Source organism: Phodopus roborovskii, unplaced genomic scaffold (assembly GCF_943737965.1).
Source record: "Phodopus roborovskii unplaced genomic scaffold, PHOROB, whole genome shotgun sequence".
Taxonomy (NCBI): domain Eukaryota; kingdom Metazoa; phylum Chordata; class Mammalia; order Rodentia; family Cricetidae; genus Phodopus; species Phodopus roborovskii.
The window spans coordinates 319,912-339,532 of record NW_026125911.1 but is presented as its reverse complement, the minus strand read 5'-3'; the positions used below and the strand labels follow the sequence as shown (position 1 = coordinate 339,532).

General features: G+C 39.9%; 1 protein-coding gene across 3 annotated transcripts in view; it reads right to left on the bottom strand.

Moving 5' to 3' along the window:
• Positions 1 to 9,449: 9,449 nt before the first annotated feature.
• Positions 9,450 to 19,621, bottom strand: part of Enox2 (ecto-NOX disulfide-thiol exchanger 2) — a 261,719-nt gene continuing 251,547 nt past the window's right edge. For all 3 annotated transcript variants that reach the window (XM_051178965.1, XM_051178966.1, XM_051178964.1), the window contains exons 12-14: positions 16,309 to 16,417; positions 11,731 to 11,816; positions 9,450 to 9,645 (exon numbers count right to left, since the gene is read on the bottom strand). In XM_051178965.1, the coding sequence (XP_051034922.1) occupies positions 9,514 to 9,645; positions 11,731 to 11,816; positions 16,309 to 16,417 (327 nt within the window). In that variant the 3' untranslated portion in view covers positions 9,450 to 9,513. The remainder of the gene's footprint in view (positions 9,646 to 11,730; positions 11,817 to 16,308; positions 16,418 to 19,621) is intronic.

The window sequence follows — 19,621 nt, the reverse complement described above, 5'->3', positions numbered from 1 at the left end:
CACTTTACTCTGGTTTTTAAGCATTTGCCACTCCTTTCTTTATGATAAACTAAACTGTACTTTGGAACCATTTCTCCATTTACTTTTTTTGTAGACATTCTCTCAAATCTGCCTCTTGTTTTTAAGTCCTATTTCTATTACTGTGGTTCAATCATTGATATATTCTGTCTGGCAAAAGTTATCTTTCTGTTTGTTCCCTTGACTTACAGTTTCTTTTTCTCTGTGCCACAAATTGGAATTCTAATTAGCCTCCATATTGGTAAGCATCTTAGTCCATGTGGGCTGATACGACAAAATACAATCCCTGTTACAAACAAGAGAGATCTGTGTCTTATAGTTCTGAGGTTGGGAGGGACTTAAAGATCAACATAGTCCTGGTGTATTTGTTGTCTGAAAGCCTAATTTTAGATTCATTAATTCTCATCCCCACTCCATCCTCAAACTCTGATGCAGTGAAACATGTAGCCCTCTCCAAGCCAGGAGGAAATCTTTCACTAGAGAATCAAATTAGCCAGCAACTTGACCTTGGACTTTCTAGCCTCCAGAGGTCACAAAATCTTTGTCATTATACTAGGTCAGATAGATTAAAACAAGGGCCTTTGTGATAGGTACAACTCAAGAACAAAGATATTTATTGACTTCTGCTATATCCTCAATGCCCAGAATAGTTCTCTCCCACATTGTGGGTCCCTGTAATTATTTCTCTGATTGGGGATGTCATTCTGTAAATATGTTTCTTGTATTGGTTAATGAATAAAGCACTGTTGGCCAACAGGAAAGCAATATAGGCGGGACTAGGAGACAAGGAGGAGAGAGGAAGAAGTAGGGAGGAGTTTCAAGATGTAGGACCAACAAGGTAAAATGCCTGGCTCTCTCTCTGGTAAGATAAGACCATGTGGAAATACTTAGATTAATAGTAATGGGTTAATATTTAAGACAGAGCTAGCCAATAAGAAATGATAGTAACAGGCTAACAGCTTTATATCTACTACAGCATCTCTGTATGTTATTTGGGGCTGGCGCGGCTGAGGGACCAGGCCGGTGGGAAAATTACTCATAACATTTCTCAATTAAATAATGCACAAATGAATCAGATATGGTGCTTGCAAAGAAGATAGTACATGAGTGAGCATGCTACAATGCACAGAGTGGTTACATCTTATGATACAGCTACAGGAGGCCGTTGAAGAGATGGGTGTGAGAAAGGGGAGCTAGGAAAATGTCATTGACTAGTTGTCCAGCAAGAAGTGTAGGATTTTGACTCAGAGCTGTAGGGAAAGAAAGTTCAGTCAGTTTGAAGTAGGACATGTGAGTAACAGAAGCAGATACTAAGAATATAGGGAAGCCCAGGAAACAATAATGACAGTCCTTGAATGGCAAATTCAACAACTTTTTCTTTAAGTGTGGGTATGAAGGTTACAGAACTGAGTGTAAAAATGTGAGCCATTAATGATAGTGTCTTACTTTTTTTTCCTCTATTAATGTTCCAAGTAAGAACTCCAAGTTCTCTAGGGACAAGTTGGGATTCCTAACTTGTCACAAAAAAGGAAGCAGCAGGGCAAAGAGTGAGGAGATTTTGAGTATGAAAGCAGATACACTTTTGGGAAAGGAGAACTAGGTGACTTCTTGTCCCACAGGGTGAACTTGGAAGCTGTAGGATTAGTTTAGAGCTTTTGTCTTACCCACAGCACAGAGTTCTCATAGAACAATCAGGGCAAGTCTTGACCCCTCTGTTCAATAATGTAGAGGAGGACACCAAGCATTTCAGACATTGCTTCGTTTAGAATAGAGATGGCAGTACTGAAAGGGTCATGGTAAATCCATGTGTGTTAAATGCTAAGATGTCATTTTTCTGATGATCATCAAGGCACTGTTTTAGTACTGGCCTTATGAAGATTTGTACAAGTTGATTTGTGTGTACATGCTGCACATACAACTCACAGAGATGAAGAGAAGACTAAGCTGTGTAGTCTTCACTTCATAAAAGGTCAGTGTAACCATTTTTCATTTTATGACAGTGTCTCAGCAATATATATTCAGCAGAAACTATACTTCATATTTTGACTTTTGACCTTTTCCCAGCTGGCAATAGGCAGGAGGATCCTCTCTTGTGATGCCAGGCAGTGGCTGCTACAGCTCCCAATCAGTAATGCTGGTCAACAACAAGCAATCTTCTGTGGTAAGCTGTGTGACTTAGCTGGGGTTCAGTGGGTAAAGTGGATTACATACATTTTACTTATTGGTGTGTTCAGTTTATGATGATCTTAGCAGGATGTTATCTCTTAATATAAACTGAGGAGCATTTGCTTTTTTAAGTTTATTTTGTATGTCTTATATGTGTGTGTGTGTGTGTGTAGTTTATGTAGGGAGAGGGAGGTATATGCACCATAGTTCACACATGGAGGCCAGATATCAACCTTATTTGAGACAATGCTTCTTTGGTTTTTGCCTCTGTGTATGCTAGGCTAGCAGGTCTATGAGCTTCCTGGGATTCTCCTGTGTCCACCCCACATCTTATAGTAATACTAGGTTACAGACACACACTATCATGTCTGGCTTTTCATGGGTTATGGAGGTTCAAACTCAGGTTCTTATGCTTGTGTGACAAGTCCTTTACCCATTGAACCATCTCCTCAGCCACTTGATTGAGCAATACAACATTTTCTTTCCCAGACTATATGGTTTTGTGTCAGAGGAGGCAGAACATGTTTCAATAATATATTAAAACTGATCTTTTCATCTCTCCTTTAAATTCTTCAAGGCCAAGTCCATGTCAAATCCATCTCTGCATTCCTCATTGGTTGCCATATGCCTTGGACAGAATAAGCCCTTGAACAATATACAAGTTCAAATGTTGAATTCCATGTCTTAGTCTGAGCCCTATGAACCAATGTGGATCCAAATTTAGGTTAATAAAGAGAGCATAAAAATATTCTCTCTCTCTCTCTCTCTCTCTCTCTCTCTCTCTCTCTCTCTCTCTCTGTGTGTGTGTGTGTGTTTACTGTATTTGGAATGTGTTGCCTTATTATAATTCCAACCGCAGATGCCTTCAGGGACTTCTCTCCGACAACTCCCACATCCCTTATCTGTACCAGAACTGATGGTTTGTAGACTAACATCTTGTGAATAGCATTTGGCTAATTTCCCCCTAAATGCAGTACTTTATACTTGCTCACACTGAAGCTCATCTGTCACTTTTTTACACAAAAATACAAGCTTGAGGGAGTTTCCTGCCATTTATGCATTGACAAAGAATTTCACACTGTGCACAGAAACAGCATCACATCTCATTCAGTTATAAATCTTATTGTTTATAAGGATATTTTATCCAATAAACATTCATCTAGAATTTGTTAAGCAATAGATACATGTTAACACGTGTGGTGAAATGAACTGTACACTTTAAACTATGAGTACTGTATTTCTCGAGTGTAAGTGGTTTCTTTTGCATTCTGTTGTATTTTATTTCAGGTCCTTTATGATTACTATGATGGAGGATCCATAGTACCCAAAATACCCTCAAGAGCCCCTATTTTGCATTCTTTCCTTTAGCCACAAAATGCAGAAGCTGGAGGTGAGGTGAGCTAGAGTATTGGGAGGGTTTGGGCATCTTTAATTCTCATCCCAGTTCCATCATGCACTTACCGATGCAACTCAGGTTAAACTTTCCATCTCTTAGAGAATGGTTTTCCTCAGCAGTGAGGGAGTTACCTGCCCCTGATGTCTCACAGAGTGCTGTAAAGATCAAATGACATAATACCTCTGCATCTTCTTCTTTGAAACCTTTTAAAGCAACATATGAGGCTTTGATTGAGGAATTGTAATGAATTAAGGTTTCAGAAGTTTAGTGCTAAAGAGAACTATTAATTGTAGGGTATTGCAATGCTCAAATATACTCAGAATGTACACAGTTGGGAAGAATGCTCTTTAATGTGTTATGAATGTCATTTTCCACCTAAGATCTAATAGCATCTCCATAAGGCTGCACAGCCTAGAGGGCTCATACCTGTGTATAATCAATTTTTTTTCCTTTCTTTCTGTTGCTCCAATAATTAATCGCTTCAGTATGCCTTTGCGATGTTACTTACAGATAAAAATAATATTTAGGCAAGCTGAGCTCTTCAGAACTTACTGTTCAACTAAAAGACTGCAATGACATTATAGATCTTGAGATTTAAGTGATGGTAAGGCTACTCAGCATTACCTACCTTTGATAATGCACTGGCCTGCACTGGAATCCCTGGAAACTTTCTGAGCTAAACGCGAATGTGAGTGGCACCTTCCAAGGGCCTGGGGCCCCAGAGTAAATAAAAAGGGGGAAAAGAAGAAGCAGCTGAGTTCCAGCATTTGTTTCTCTCTGCTTTCTGTGCAGATGCAATGTGCCCAGCTGTTTCATGCTCCTGCTGCCATACCTACTCCATCTATATAGCATCTATTTATAACCACTCTTATTTTGGGGATTAAAAATGATATGCACGTGCTTATTTATGAGCTATTTTCTGAAGACTTATAGTGCATCAGGAACACCAGATATGGCAGTTAATAGGACACATAAGGATCATTTTCTCATGGAACTGGGATTCTGTTGGTCGAATTAAGATGCAGAAAATTCAGGTTTCAGTCTAACTACATTGTTGCTACTTTGCATAATTCATGGTCAACACTATTTTTTCCATTAAGTTTATGTGGCTTTTGGTGAAGCACTTAAGGCTTCATAGTTAACAAGCTATCTATCCTTCCATCATCATCATCCTCTTTTCCTTGTGGTACTGGTAGGTTTGAACTGAGCACCTAGACATTCTAGACAAGTGTTCTATCATAGGGCCATATCCACAACCTTCTTTTTTGCTTTTTGTTTGAGTCAGGGTCCCATTAAACTTCCCAGGCTGGTTTCAAACTTGCTATGTAGTTCAGGAAAGACCTTGAACTCATGATCTTCCTGCTCAAATTCCCCTGATTCACCCGTCATGGCTCCATTCTATCATCTTGATGCCAGGGTCATTCATATTCTTTTGGTATCCTACAACACATGGCAAAATGTGTGGGGCAGAGTGAACATTTGGAATATGTTCAAGCACATGAATTTCCTTTGTTATGGTCGGGTGACATGACATAGCCTGCCCTATAATTTGAAGCAAGAACACAAAAAATATTTTCAAAATATAGCGGCAGGGATGAATTTTGTTTGGAAACACAACTGTATCTATTAATCCACTGAAAACTCACTGTGGGCCATGCACTGGCTGGACAACAGGCAGATGCTAAATCGTTATTAATACCCTGTGAGGTATGTACTAATTCTTATTATTTTGTCTATAAGAGAGTTGAAGTGCTTCCCAGGTGGTGTCAGTGCATGCCTTTAATCCCAGCATTTGGGAGACAGAGGTAGGTGGATCTCTGTATCTCTGTGACATTGTGGACAGTCTGGTCTATGAAGTGTGTTCCAGGATAGCCAGAGCTACTACACAGAGAAACCTTGTCTAAAACAAAACAAAACCAAGAACAAAAATGAAACAAACAAAAAACCAAAGACAGACAGACAGACAGACAGACACACACACACACACACACACACACACACACACACACACACAGAGAGAGAGAGATTGACAGAGATAGAGACAGAGATGAAGCTCCCATTGTGTTCATATCTTTCCTAAAGAAAGGTGGGCATTTCCTAAAGAAATGATGACTACCTTAAATACCATCCTAGAGCCTTCATCCAGTAGCTGATGGAAGCAGAAGCAGCTGCTGCTAAGCACTGAACCAAACTCCTGGGATACAGTTGTAGAGAGGAAGGAGTGACGAACAAAGGGGTGAGGACCATGCTGGAGGAACCCACAGAAACAGCTGATCTGAGAAAGTAGGAACTCATGGATCCCAGTCTGACAGCTAGGGAACCAGCATAGGACCAAACCAGGCCCCCTGAACATGGGTGTCAGCTAGGAGGACTGGGCAGTCTATGGGACCTCTGGCAGTATTCTTCCTGGGATGTATTCCTAGTGTGGGAATGGACTTCGGGAGCTCATTCCCCATAGAGGGATACTCCCTTAGCCTAGAAACACAGGGGAGAGCCTAGGGCCTACCCCAAATGACCTGAAACATTTTGATGATCCCTCATGGATGGCCTCACCCTCCCTGGGGAGTGGATGGGGGATGGGATGTGTGGGGCATGGGAGGGTGGGAGCGAGAGGGAGCATGGATTGATATGTAAAATAAGGTTGCTTCTAATTTAAATACAAGTTATTAATAAAAAATAGAAAAAATAATCACCTGCTTTCTACATAATGTTCCATTCATGAAAGAGTAAAGCAAATTTACATACTAACAAAAAAGGAAGGTGGGTAGTCACACTAATACCCAAGCCACACAAAGACTCACCAAAAAAAGAGAATTACAGACCAATTTCCCTCATGAACATAGATGCAAAAATACTCAATAAAGTACTGGCAAACTGAATCCAAGAACATATTAAAAAGATCATCCACCATGATGAACCATCCCAGAGATGCAGGGATGGTTTAACATACTGAAATCTGTCAGTGTGATACACCATATAAACAAGCTGAAAGAAAAAACAAAACCCCTGCATTATCATCTTATTACATGCTGAAAAAGCCTTTGACAAAATCCAGCACCCCTTCAAGATCAAAGAAAGAGAGATTAGGTATACAATACAATAAATAAAAGCAATATACAACAAGCCAACAGCCAATATCACATTAAATGGAGAGACACTCAAAGCAATTCTACTGAAATCAGAAACAAGAAAAGGCTGCCCACTCTCTCCATATCTATTTAATATAATACTTGACGTTCTAGCTAGAGCAATAAGACAGCAAAAGGAGATCAAGGGGAACCAAATTTGGAAAGGAAGAAGTCAAACTTTCATTATTTGCAGATGATGTGATAGTTTACATAAGTGACCCAAAAGACTCTACCAGGGAACTCCTACAGCTGATAAACACCTTCAGCAAACCAGCAGGATACAAAATTAACTAAAAAAAATAATCGGATCTCCTATATATATACTAAACAGGCCAAGAAAGAAATCAGAGAAGCAACACCCTTCACAGTAGCAATATATATATATATATATATGGCTAATTTAATTCTAATCAAGCAAGTGAAAGACCTATATGACTAGAACTTCAAATCTTTGAAGAAAGAAGTTAGAGAATATAGAATATAGCAGAAAAGACAACAAATGGGACATACTAAAACACACACACACGCGCGCGCACGCGCGCACACACACACACACACACACACACGAGATGTCAAGGAACTGACTTTTAAGTAACTGTGAGGGCTGAGATTTGTATTTGTAAAGGTGATCAACAGGCAAGGCAAGAGTTGATGTTGCATTTTTAACTCCAAATGAAGGTAGCCTGGAAGCTGACGTCCTTCCTTGGGTACCTCTTTAGCCATAGTTCGAGGTTTTGAAGCAATTCAATGTGGAGATTTTTGGTGGGACTATTACTTTAAATTTTAATCATGTCTAAAGAAATATCCCCATACTAACATGTTGCCTGGCACAGGACCAAACAAATGGTCAATCTGAAACAGAAAGTTTACCATCACAACTAGTATATGGAAGCAAGCTAGGAGAATTCTACCTGGTCTAAAGTGGAATTGCATAATTGAAATGGTTTGTGTAGACATAATGGTGCATGCCTGTAATTTAGGATCTTAGAAGGCTGAAGTGGAAGGGACTGCAAATTCTAGGCCAGACTGTATTACATAGTGAGACCCCTGACTCCAGGAAAAAGAAAAGAAAGAAAAGAAACAAGGAAAAAAATTGAAATAAGAGTAAGAGAAGTAGAGAGAGGTTTTTAATTTTATTTAACTTATTTAAGAAATAAATGACCAATGGAAATTTTCTCTTGATTTTACAGCTATTGTCACAAAGAAGATATTTCAGGACCCCCTGAGGCAGACAAATCCAAGCTTTCTTGAGGAGCTGCAGCCTTGATGACAGAGATGCTCCAGGGAGGAAGTCAGAGTAAAAAATAACTCTAGCTTCCTGCTGGGGCCACAGTCGGGTGCCTAAGGGGCAAGCCAACTGTGAGGATGAATGGGCTGCTGTGGAATGCTATTTCTAGTCGTCAAGCAAGTTTGGCATCTTCTTCCAACATCCTAGTAACTCAAAGGGAACCTGAGATGATCCAAAGAATCTGATAGGAAGCAAGCCTTTTAAAACATAAAGCTGAGGTATAAAAACAAATATTTGTATTTTTCAAAATACATCTTTCACCACTACTCACATCTTATTTGCAAGGTATTTTCAGGAAATACTCTCACTGCCCATGCTTACTCAGTGTAACCTATTATGTTAAACTGAACTCAAGGGGGGGGGGGTGCATGCTTGTGTAATTAGAAGTACTGCCATCACCACCACAAAAATAGTAAAGACAATCTCTACCTTAGGATAACAGCCTCAGATTTTGCCCTTTTCTTTTCTTACTAAGCAGGACTTCCTGAATGGTCCAGTTAAGGTTGGTGAGGCCATTGCAATGTACAGAAAGCCTCACACACCCTGCCCATTATTTATTCATTAGTTCATGACGTTCAATACTCACATCAGTTCTTCACAAAGAGTCAGCATGAAGTAAACAGTATTTACAGCAGTACACAGTTTGCAATTCAACATTAACAGCAGGAAGAGAGGGACACAGACTAAGAAGGCCAGAGGAAACAGACTATTAAAATAAATCCCTTCTGCCAATCTGTGCATGTGTGCCCATACCTTACTGCATTTTAATTCATAGAAAACTAAAGATGCCCTCTTTTAAAGGCAGACTATATACAAGTAGTCCCGAGAAGCACAAACACAGTAGTCGCACTGGAGACTTTCTGTGAATCCATCTAGATTTCTTGTTTTAAAATTCTGAAATACTTTCATCTATTAAAGAAAATATGGGAACATTTGTTCATAGTATTCTTACAAAAAGCCACAGTTCATGCTTTGTTTTAAAGGTGGACTGGTGAAGCACCTTGTAGAAGACACTGATGGATTATTCATTTACTGTTTACTGTGGACCAGAAAGACAATGGCAGTTACAGAGAGTTCCTAACACTCCTCTTATTCTTTTTTACAAGTAGCAACATGTGACGGGAAATCTGCAAACACAAATCACGCACAAATCACCAAAGCATTTCTGTTAACAGTGCTGAAAAAGTACAAGGTCTACAACAGTATTACAGACACTGAAAACATTCCAAATACTCTTTAGCCTCAGGATTTTTTCAATACTACTTATAAGAAAAGACAACAATTGCCAGAAATAGGAGGAAGTTACAGCACTTGAGGTTTGAGGCAATTTCTTTTTAGGACCTGTAGCTTGAGATACTGTTCTAGGATCCTTATTTTTTAACTTAAAAGATATTCAGGAATGAACTGACAAATGAAAAGCAATGTCCACTTGAAAACCACTGAGAATACAAAATCACGTAACAAGCTTGTCCAGCACACATTTATTTTCAGGATCCCAAATTGCTAGGCAAAAAGATTCAGGTCAGCTTTAATCCCTCAAAACCACAGAATTTCCACCTCTTCTCTAGGCTGGCTCCAACTCCAGTCATTTCCTGTCTGAAGGTATGCTGGAGTCTGCTCATGAGACCTTCCACGTCACCAGTGCAGATCTGTGGGACAGAGAGGACATCCTCCAATCAGAATCATCTTTCCAAATCCTTGGCCATCTGCTGATGTGTGTGTGCTGAGGGTGGTGTCAGGTAATATATCAGGCCTTGTGCAATTGTGTGTATTGCTAGAGTGGTTTTCAGACAAAAGTGTTCATCTGCTGGGAGCACTAGACACAGTCCACTGAACTGCTCTTGGCATGAGCAGTTGCATGGAGAAGTCTGGGCTAACTGAATCAGGCCAGTTCAATGCTGGGGATACATGGCCAGGCCCATTGAGCTACAAAGTGTTTTTGGAGGGGACACAGGCAGAAATGCCTGTCAGTGGAGTATTTTCCACATATGCATCAGACCACAAAGGAAGAGTAACAGGAGTGAAGAATGCTCTCTCTTCCTACTTTGAAGTCTCATTACTTTCTTTTTCCCAACACACACACACACACACACACACACACACACACACCCCTTCATAAAAAAGCAAGTCTGTGGAATCCTCAACGGTTTCTCTTCTTGTAGTCATTTTTTTTTTTATTCATAGTGACCTTCTTAATTGTGAGCCTGGATACAGGGCTTAGCTGATGACCTTAAAGAAGCCTGGTGTTACTGCTACTCAGAACTTGGGTATCCTTTAAAGCCCTCGCTGGTAGGTCTTGACATTATTCTGGCAGGAAGTTGCTAGGATGTAGCTAGTCCAGAGTAGGAGTGAATCTGTGCCCTCCACCCAATTCTTCTGATTAATTAGATCCACTTAAGTTAAAGAAGCACATTGTGTAGGGTACCATAGAGAGTAGAAGTGCCATTTTAAAATGTGTGAACAGATAATGGATCTATATATACCTATAGATAGATACCGTGTAGATATGGGAAAGGGTCTGAAATTACAGGCTAAAATGTTAACAGTGCTTATCCTAGAATTGAGACTATAGGGAATTTTACCTTTTCTTCACTATGTTTCCATATCATTTGCATTCAAAGACAACATGCATTAATTTTAAAAATTAAAAAAATGAAGTTTTACTGACACATATTTCAATATTCTGCTGCTGAAACTGATCATGTGACCTTGATACCACTGGTCCATCATCCCTTTAACTGCCCCATGGGGTATATGGATACAGAATAGAATTACTTCCTAGAGGGAAATAAGGAGGCAATACAATCTAGAACTAACACAAAGGCCAGAGACGAAAGTGTATCACTGAAGTTAGCATATGCTCGAGTAATTAGGTTCTCAAATGGCCAGTGCCCTTGCTAAGATGATAAAGGCTTCTCTGATTTAACATTTTGGACAACATAATGTCAGGAACCCACACTCAATGGAACTTCCCAGGAGGCTTAGTTTGGTGTATATATCTACAGGGAAGCTTAACTAAATTCTGCTTCTGAAAAAAAAAAAAATATTGTGAGCTTCTTTTTTTCCCAAGGAGGAGTTGAGAGTCTGCCCCTGCTGCTATGAAGTATTCTTGACTTTCTAGGGAATTAACACTTCCCCTCACTTCATGTGAGCTGTGAGCTCCCGCCTTGAGGATAACATGTAGATAAATGGTTCACAGATCAGCTCTGAGCAGCTACCCAATTGGCATTCCAGAAGCCCTCAATATTGTTCTATCAGACAATGTCAGTGGTGAAGGTGGGAGTGGTAATTGGAATAAGATTTCCAATTTTATAAATCAAAATTGTTGATGGCTAGAGGCCCAGGACAAATGTCCAATGGGGAAGAGAGAAAGTCGTGGTTAATTTGCTAGGTATCTGGCAGCTTGTGTGGACATCAAGAGAAGGAAGCAAGAATCTTCTAAGATGTAGCTCAGGAAAAGGCTGGCCACTTAATTCTAGTTTGCATGGAATTTCCTTAGTTTTAGCATCAAAAAGTCTCAAGTCTCAGGAAATTGCTCAGTTTCAGGCAAACTAGGGAGAAAGGCATACCATTTCTAAGAGGGATGTTGTATACCAAATCACAGTGAGACTAGAAGTAAGGGAAACTTGCTCAGAGCCATAAGTAATATGGTCTGCTTATGCTTGAATTGAGTAAGGTCACCTACACAGAAAGAAGTCTTCATCCTTCTGTCTCCACTTGAGTTTCCCACATACCTTATTATCAAGACGGTGTAAGTAGGAACAGATGTATTCAATGCTTGCTCCAAATGGGTGAACATGAAGGAATGTGGAGATTATCCCTGCGGAGACAGTGCCCCAGAGGTTACACTTCAGCATGAAATTCCTTGAGATTCCACAGTGAATGAACACATACAGACAAAACATACATATGCACACAATACATACGCTGGGTAGTATTTTAAGTTTGCATATATTTTACTCATTGAATCTTTGTAAGAACCCCGTGGCATAGGCACTGTCAAGCCCCATTTTACAGATGAGAACACCAAGACAAAGTTTCTGCATATAGCTGACAAGTGGTAGAGCAGGGAAGTGAACTTAGCAGTTCTTACCACTCATTGCCTTGCACTGTGCTATACCACACATAGTGCAGCTGGTATGTGAGGTCACTCCAATCGCTTGTCATCACTGAGAACGATTTGAATATTAGAATTCAGATTATGATGTTTTTTTTTTGGCAGTCATTAAATAAGACTTTACGCTCTAAGGAATTAAGAATGTTTTGCGGGAAACACACATATCACACTTTGCCATATTAACCTAGCTCCTTTCACAGAAGACTCTGCTGATTGCATGGGGCTTCCTATTGTGAGGTGCTCTAGAAAGGAGCCAGACATTTCCTTCACTCTGACATGACTGTTCACTGCTATTGTGTGTTGTGGGCCCCAAATGTGTTCCTATAGCACTTTTCAGCTTTCAGCAATGCCCAGGAAATTCCTCCTCAGCCTATCTAATTCTGGGGTTAGAGGCAGCTGCAATCATTGTCTTTATTCTTATGGATGTCACATTTATTGTTCTAATACCTAACTGGCAACAAGTAGAACATTTGTTCAAAAATAGTATAGATTCATTTTTAAATGCTTGTGAATTCATTTCCTTTTATCGGATCTTCTAGAATTGAGCCTTCTGAAAACTACCAGGAAATAGGCATTGATTTGGTTTAGAAAGTACAACTTTTCTGTCCTTTCAAAGGCTGACAAAGAATTGTGCAAGTTTAAATTATACCTTGAAATTCAATTATATTTTATGAAAACCTTCCAAATATTAGATAGTGAAGGGTGGGCTGGGAGAATCTGGGAAGAATCAGGGTGAGTCACAAAATCTTTTCAAAAGGCATACTACTACTTTTATCATTACTTTATTCTTAAATGGCCAGGTAAATTGAATTTCTAAGCTCTGATTTGAATTGAAAAACTTCAGTTCTGAAGAAAAAAGTCCATATTCAAAGAAAGTCTAAATGTCATAACTAAGGAAAAGTATCAAATGCTAAGAAATAAGTTCAGAGGTCTAAAAACACTAATCAGTTTTTGTGAATTCACACTCAAAAAACTTATTTTAAAAAGCAGATTTCTCCATCAGCTAAAGACTACATTCTTTAAAAACCAAAACAAGAGATGGTCTTTTGAAAGAGTCTGTTTTTTTTTTCCTCTTAGACTATCCACTTACAGAGAAGTTCCTCTCTCCCCAATACATCTCTGTCACCATGACAATTGCTTAAAAACTTTTGAGTTGAAAAATGTTAAAAAGTTGCCTGGGTTTTTTTTCTTTTGAAGTCTCAATGGCAGATCCCCCTGTGCAACTTTGTTAACATATCAGAGCCTTATATCAGAGTATAACACCCATTCCTAAGGAAGATAGATATTCCTTCACAATATACAGAAGCCAGGCAGCATGGGTGGCTTCGGAGGGTGGGATACAGTTAACCTGTGGCTCAACATCCTAGAAGGAAGCTTGGATTAACCAACTCTTGCTAGAGGACCAAATAATTCGAACTCCAATTTTCCATGAAGTCAACAAGCATTTGTGACTAATACTGCAAGTGCAAGCTGCTTTCCTTGTACTATTGTTCCGTGTGAAGTGACCTGGGATAGGTTATGTTAATATTTGGAATCCACCTTTGAGGTATGTAATAGCTTGTCCAATTTGAAGATGGAAGAACTGAATCTCAGCAAACAGATATAGGCATCAGATGGGCAGCTATGGCTGCCCAATTCCTTAATTGTAAAATTTGGAATTTTTTTAGGTAGTAAGAGCAATCCTAGCGAGTCTAACACACCCAAGTCTAACACATTATCGACAATTTCCTGAGTCAATTTGTCCATGTGATATAACGACAAAATAAATAATTTTTGTTCCAGTTCTTGGTATACAGACCCTTTAAAAATCCCATTTAATTGCACATTTACTTTGTGTGTGTGTGTGTGTGAGAGAGAGAGAGAGAGAGAGAGAGAGAGAGAGAGAGAGAGAGTGAGAAAGAGAGAGAGAGAGACAGAGAGAGAGAGATCACATGCATATGTGGGTTGAGCCATAGTATGTAAGTTGAGGCCACAGACAACTTGCAAGTGTCAGTTCTGTCTTTCTATCATGTAAGTCCCTGGGATTAAATTCAGGTAGTAAGTTTGGCAGAAGGTTCCTTGCTAGCCTCAGTGTAAATTGTTTTCTGAGAATGGTCTTGAATTTGAAATCCCACTGACTCTGTCTTCTGAGTTCTGAGATTATAGGCATATGCTTTTAGCTTAGTTAGGTGTCTACTTGTGATAGTAGAGGTGGTTGGGGACCCTTTACTAGTTTTATGGTGGGGACTGGCCAACACAACAGTTAGGCTAAGACATAATAAGAGTATGGAGCTGTTAGGTTCCCTACCCTCAAACCAAACTTATATAACAAAACCTCCATAAAGACATGATGGAGATCAGAGAGCTTTCTGGATGGGGAACACAGAAAAATGCTGGGAAAGTAGCATAACAAGCCCAGAAAGCATATAGAAGCTTGATTCCTTTCCTCTTGGTTTCTTGCCCTATGTATCTCTTCCAATTCTCTATTCCTGGGTTTCATCCTCTACACCAGTTGTTCTCACTCTTTCTAATGCTGTGACCTTTAATACAGTTCCTTGTGTTGATGATCTAGACAGTGGTTCTCACCCTTCCTAATGCTGTGACCTTTAATACATTTCCTCATGTTGATGGTCTAGACAGTGGTTCTCACCCTTCCTAATGCTGGGACCTTTAATACAGTTTCTCATGTTGATGGTCTAGACAGTGGTTCTCACCCTTCCTAATGCTGTGACCTTTAATACAGTTTCTCATGTTGATGGTCTAGACAGTGGTTCTCACCCTTCCTAATGCTGTGACCTTTAATACAGTTCCTCATGTTGATGGTCTAGACAGTGGTTCCGACCCTTCCTGATGCTGGGACCTTTAATACAGTTCCTCATGTTGATGGTCTAGACAGTGGTTCTCACCCTTCCTAATGCTGGGACCTTTAATACAGTTCCTCATGTTGATGGTCTAGACAGTGGTTCTCATTCTTCCTAATGCTGGGACCCTCTAATATACTTCTTCATGTTGTGGTGACCCCAAACTTTTACTACTTCTTAACTCTAATTTTGCTCTTGTTATGAATCATAATGAAAATACCTGTATTCTCTGATTCAACCCCCAAAGGGGTTGCATCCCACAGGTTGAGAACTGCTGCTCTACAACATATTGGCAATAGTTATTTCAAGTACTTCTCAGAGTTCTGTGAGTTGTTCTACAAGTTATAGAACGTGGTTGGTGGGGTACTGAGAAGCTCCTGAGTTTATAGCCAGATAGGACCGAGTGTGGAATTTGGTGTTATAGTCTGGATCTAGAGCTCTATCCAAAGTCTCATATTATAAAGGGTAAGTCCCCATCCTGTGGCATCACTTTTAAGCCAAAAGGCCCAGGACACAGTTTCCAAAGCATGCCATTTGAAAGAGCTGTGGGTTGTTAGCCCCTCTCTTGTCTGTCATTCATCACGGCTATGAAGTAAATGATTTTGCCACATATTTCGATTATGATGTGCTGCCTCATTTCAGGACCCGAAGCACAATACTGCCAAGCAATCATGGAGTGAGACTCTAAGACTGTCCACCCAAATAAGCCTTTTCTTTATATCAATGAAATCTGACCAACACATTTGGGGACCTGATGTTTGAGCCTGGTATCTAAAGTGAGGGCTGATTTAGGAGACTGAGTCTTTAAACCTGTGGAATGTAACTTCAGCTAGTTTGTATCAGAATTGAATTGAATTAAGTAGTCAATTAAGTAGGGGTTGGAGAGTTGGAAAAGGAGTATCAGAAAGAACACATGTTATGTCATTTGGTGTCAGAATGGCTCAGTCAATAGCACAGAACTTGAAAGGCACACACTTGCTGTGAGGCTCATCTGGGAAAGCTTCTTCCTCCCTCCCCCGCCAGCAGTGTCTGTACTAGCCTTGTGAATGAATGGGAAAGGGCCTTGTCTCTTTTTAGAGAGATTAATAAACATGCCTTTCCAGTTGACCACTCTGAGTACAATGCTGACCTCAACACACTTGACATGACAATGGCAACAATCAGCCAAAAGTGCCTTGGAGCTGGTCTTAGAATTGTTAGGGAAATTATTGGCCTCGATCTTTCCCTAACCCCTTTAGAACTCCGAGTTCCTGATCATCATATTCATACCACTTGGCAGACACTTGCACCTCAAATGCCCCCTCCTGTCTCTCGCTGTACCTGATGGATTGTGTGTGTGTGTTGGTTTTCCTTACCCACTAGCAGCGCTTCACGCTCAGATTTGATAGGGCTGCTGATTATGATCTTCTCAGAAGGGTAGTCACTTTCCTGGCTTGATGCACACAGTCTAGAAGCACAGTTTTCCTGTGGGAATAACATGCTTCCTGCGTCAGTTCACCTCATTTACCTAAAGAGTTGCTTTCAATTAATTGCACAACAATAATTATTCAATTATTAAAGATGAGAGATACAGTCTCACTATGTTGCCCTGTTTGTTCTGAAACTGTCAGACACAAGTGATCCTTCCACCACAGCTTTCTGAGTATCTGGGATGACAGGTGTATTCCAATGTGCCCAACAATAGGTCCACAAAAACAACACAGTGCCATCAAGACAACATAGTCCAATTTGGACGGAAAATCCAAATTATAAACACTACAGATTACCCAAGCTGCCTTTTAAAAACATTTATTTGGTGTGTGTGTGTGTGTGTGTGTGTGTGTGTGTGTGTGTGTGTGCCATGTGGGTACTGGGGATTGAACTCACTTCTTCAGGCTTGGCAGCAGGTGTCACTACCAGCTGAGCCATCTCAATGGTTCCAAAGCATCAAATATGACTTCAAAATTCAGAACGATATAAACACTTAATTTCACTGGTTGTGTTTTCCTTTTCCTGGCTTCATCATTCTTAACTCTATACAAATAATCTTGGGAAGGGGACTCAACACTTTTGTGTATTACATACTGCATATTATTAAACATGTATTATATCCATTATACAGATGAGGAAATCAAGGAAAGGATAAATTGGGTAAATATGCTATGATTGCATTGTTAGGAAATGGAAAGAGGAGACTTAGCTTTTCACATCAGGTTATATTCATTCATATCCCCACCCTCAACATTAGATTCATACTCCACTTATGGTAAGTTCCACAAAAAAAAAAAAAAAAAAAAAAAAAAAAAAACCTGGGAAGTGCCCAAGCTACTTAGGTATCAGTATCAGTGCTGGCTTTTGGACTAGAAATTAGAACCTTTACTTGTAGACTAGAGACTCTCTGTTTCTCTTCTCTGTTATCAGTTAAAAATATTTCTGGCTTTATAGTCAGAAATGAGCATGAATAAAAATATCAGTGTCAGTTGCCTTCTTGGTTATGGAAACTTTTTCTGAGTGTAGCAGTTTGGTTTTATGAGGTACTCAGGTGAAATCCACGCCGGGCAGGCACTGAATCTGAAAAGTGCTCCTGTACTGTTTGTGGATCTTTCTGTCTTTGGGTGTGAGGAAAAAGTACCTTTCTATATGGTATAGATGAAGTAAGTGAGGTAGTCCTTCTGTAGCACTGACCACGCCCATTGGGGGGTGGAGCGATGGGCGGAGGTGACCTGAGGAAGGAGGTCAGAGTGGGCCAGGAAGGCGCTCTCTCTTTCTGGCGTGACTCTGACTGGAGAGGATCGGTTGAATTTCCTGGTGTTTATCTGTCTAGGTTGTAAGTTATTTCTCCCTGAATAAACATCTATTCGGCCTATTTGTTTATCCTGATCCTTATTTACCGCAATAGGTAAAAGAGATCCCTGCATCAACCTCACTGTTCAAGTCTTTTACTGTTTGTAAACGAAAGTGCTGGGGGTGGCTGCAGCTCATGGTTGATTCAGGTACTTTGTCACTCCTTCCAGTAGCTCTCAGGTGTCTTCAGAGTTTGCTAGCCTTGGAATGAAGCGAATGGTCTGCATATGCTGCAGGACATCAGTTTTGTGCCACGACTGATTTAAAGCACTGGCTTATTTCTAAGGCAGCGGCTCTGCAGCTGCTCCTAAGTCATATCTTAAGTGTGGGCACTTAATGGATTGAGCTTGGTTTAAGATATTAGGATTTTTTGAGCCATCTTGAATGGCTAAATTCACTTCCTCAACTGGACCTCATTCCAAATTTATCAAGACTGGCATTTAGTAGATTATAAGGGATATCAGAAGATGTTTATTTCTTTCACCTTTACTAGCAGATTCGAGGAGGTCGTTCTTTCCACCAGTATAATAGCTATAAATCACACTGTTATATTGCAAAACACTGCCAATAGCACCTACTGTGGCTTACTGTCAAGAAACCCAAAGAAAAGCAACAAACAGAGCCCTCATGACCGGAACTTACTGCTTGCCTGTCAAGATGAAATTATTTTGTAGTCTAATGTGATGGTCTTTTTCTTTCTAACCTAATTGTTTCAGGTTGAAATGTTTGGTCACAAATCAGCTCCACAGAGAACATCAGCTTGTAATGATCTGTCATGAATTCTTCTAAAAGATGCTTTGGTTGAAATAACAGGGGAAAAAAATCTGACCCACAGTTTCCTGATTATCAGTTGGCTCTCTTGTCTTCTTTAGCTGTCGTTTGTGGTATATTCCATTTGAGATGAGAAATACTTGTCATTAATCACAGTATGACAAGTTTCTTCTGTACCATATGACCTCTTGTTTCTTTAAACAAAATTCTCCACAAAGAAGCAGCCTGTACTAAAATTGTGCTTAAGTCAATTTGTAATGGCAATCTGAAGAGTGATGGTAAGTGTGATAGCAGCGGTATAGGCCCTTGTCTATCTAGGGTCTTCTGGCTGCACAATGCATTTTATACAGGAAGAGAAATATGTTGCAGCTCTGACACAATTTAGAAAGTCTGATAGCACGAGGAAAATCCTGATAGTGCAGCAGCTTTGGCACTTTTCAATTAAATGCTTGATAAATGAATTTCTCTGGATTGTGCTCATTTCTTTAATAGCACCCACAAAAGTGGAAAGTGAGTTGATTTTATGATGTGGAAGAATTAAAAGCATATTGCAAATGGCCTCTGAAAGAAAACATTTTCAATCATTTGTTTCAACTACATCAAGGTTGCCAGTTCCTAATGGCTCTCTGGTGCACATCCCCATGCTGGTAAACACACCCAGGGCCTGAATGTGCTCCATCTTCCTGAGCTGAGCACGGAAGATCATCAGCAGAGCTCTTGCAGAACTGTATCATTGCAGATGTTGGACTTTCGGTCCAAGCCCCTATATGTTTTCTTTCTTTTCAAATATCCACAGCAGGCAGTTCTGGTGAATAAGTCATTTTTTTTCTAGAATATAACTTCAGCTGAGTACTGAGGCATATGAAACTGGAGAGGTACGACTCACAGACATCAGGAGACATTACATACCAAAAGGAGATACACCTGGCTCTTGGTTGTGATGCACAGATGAATCCAAATGTTAAATTGACTCTCCTAGTCTTCACTGTGTTCTTTATGCAGCTGGCTGTCACTTGATAAAGTTTCACCTTTCCTTTTTTGTTGCTGTTATCTGGTTTTAGAAAACTGTGTCTC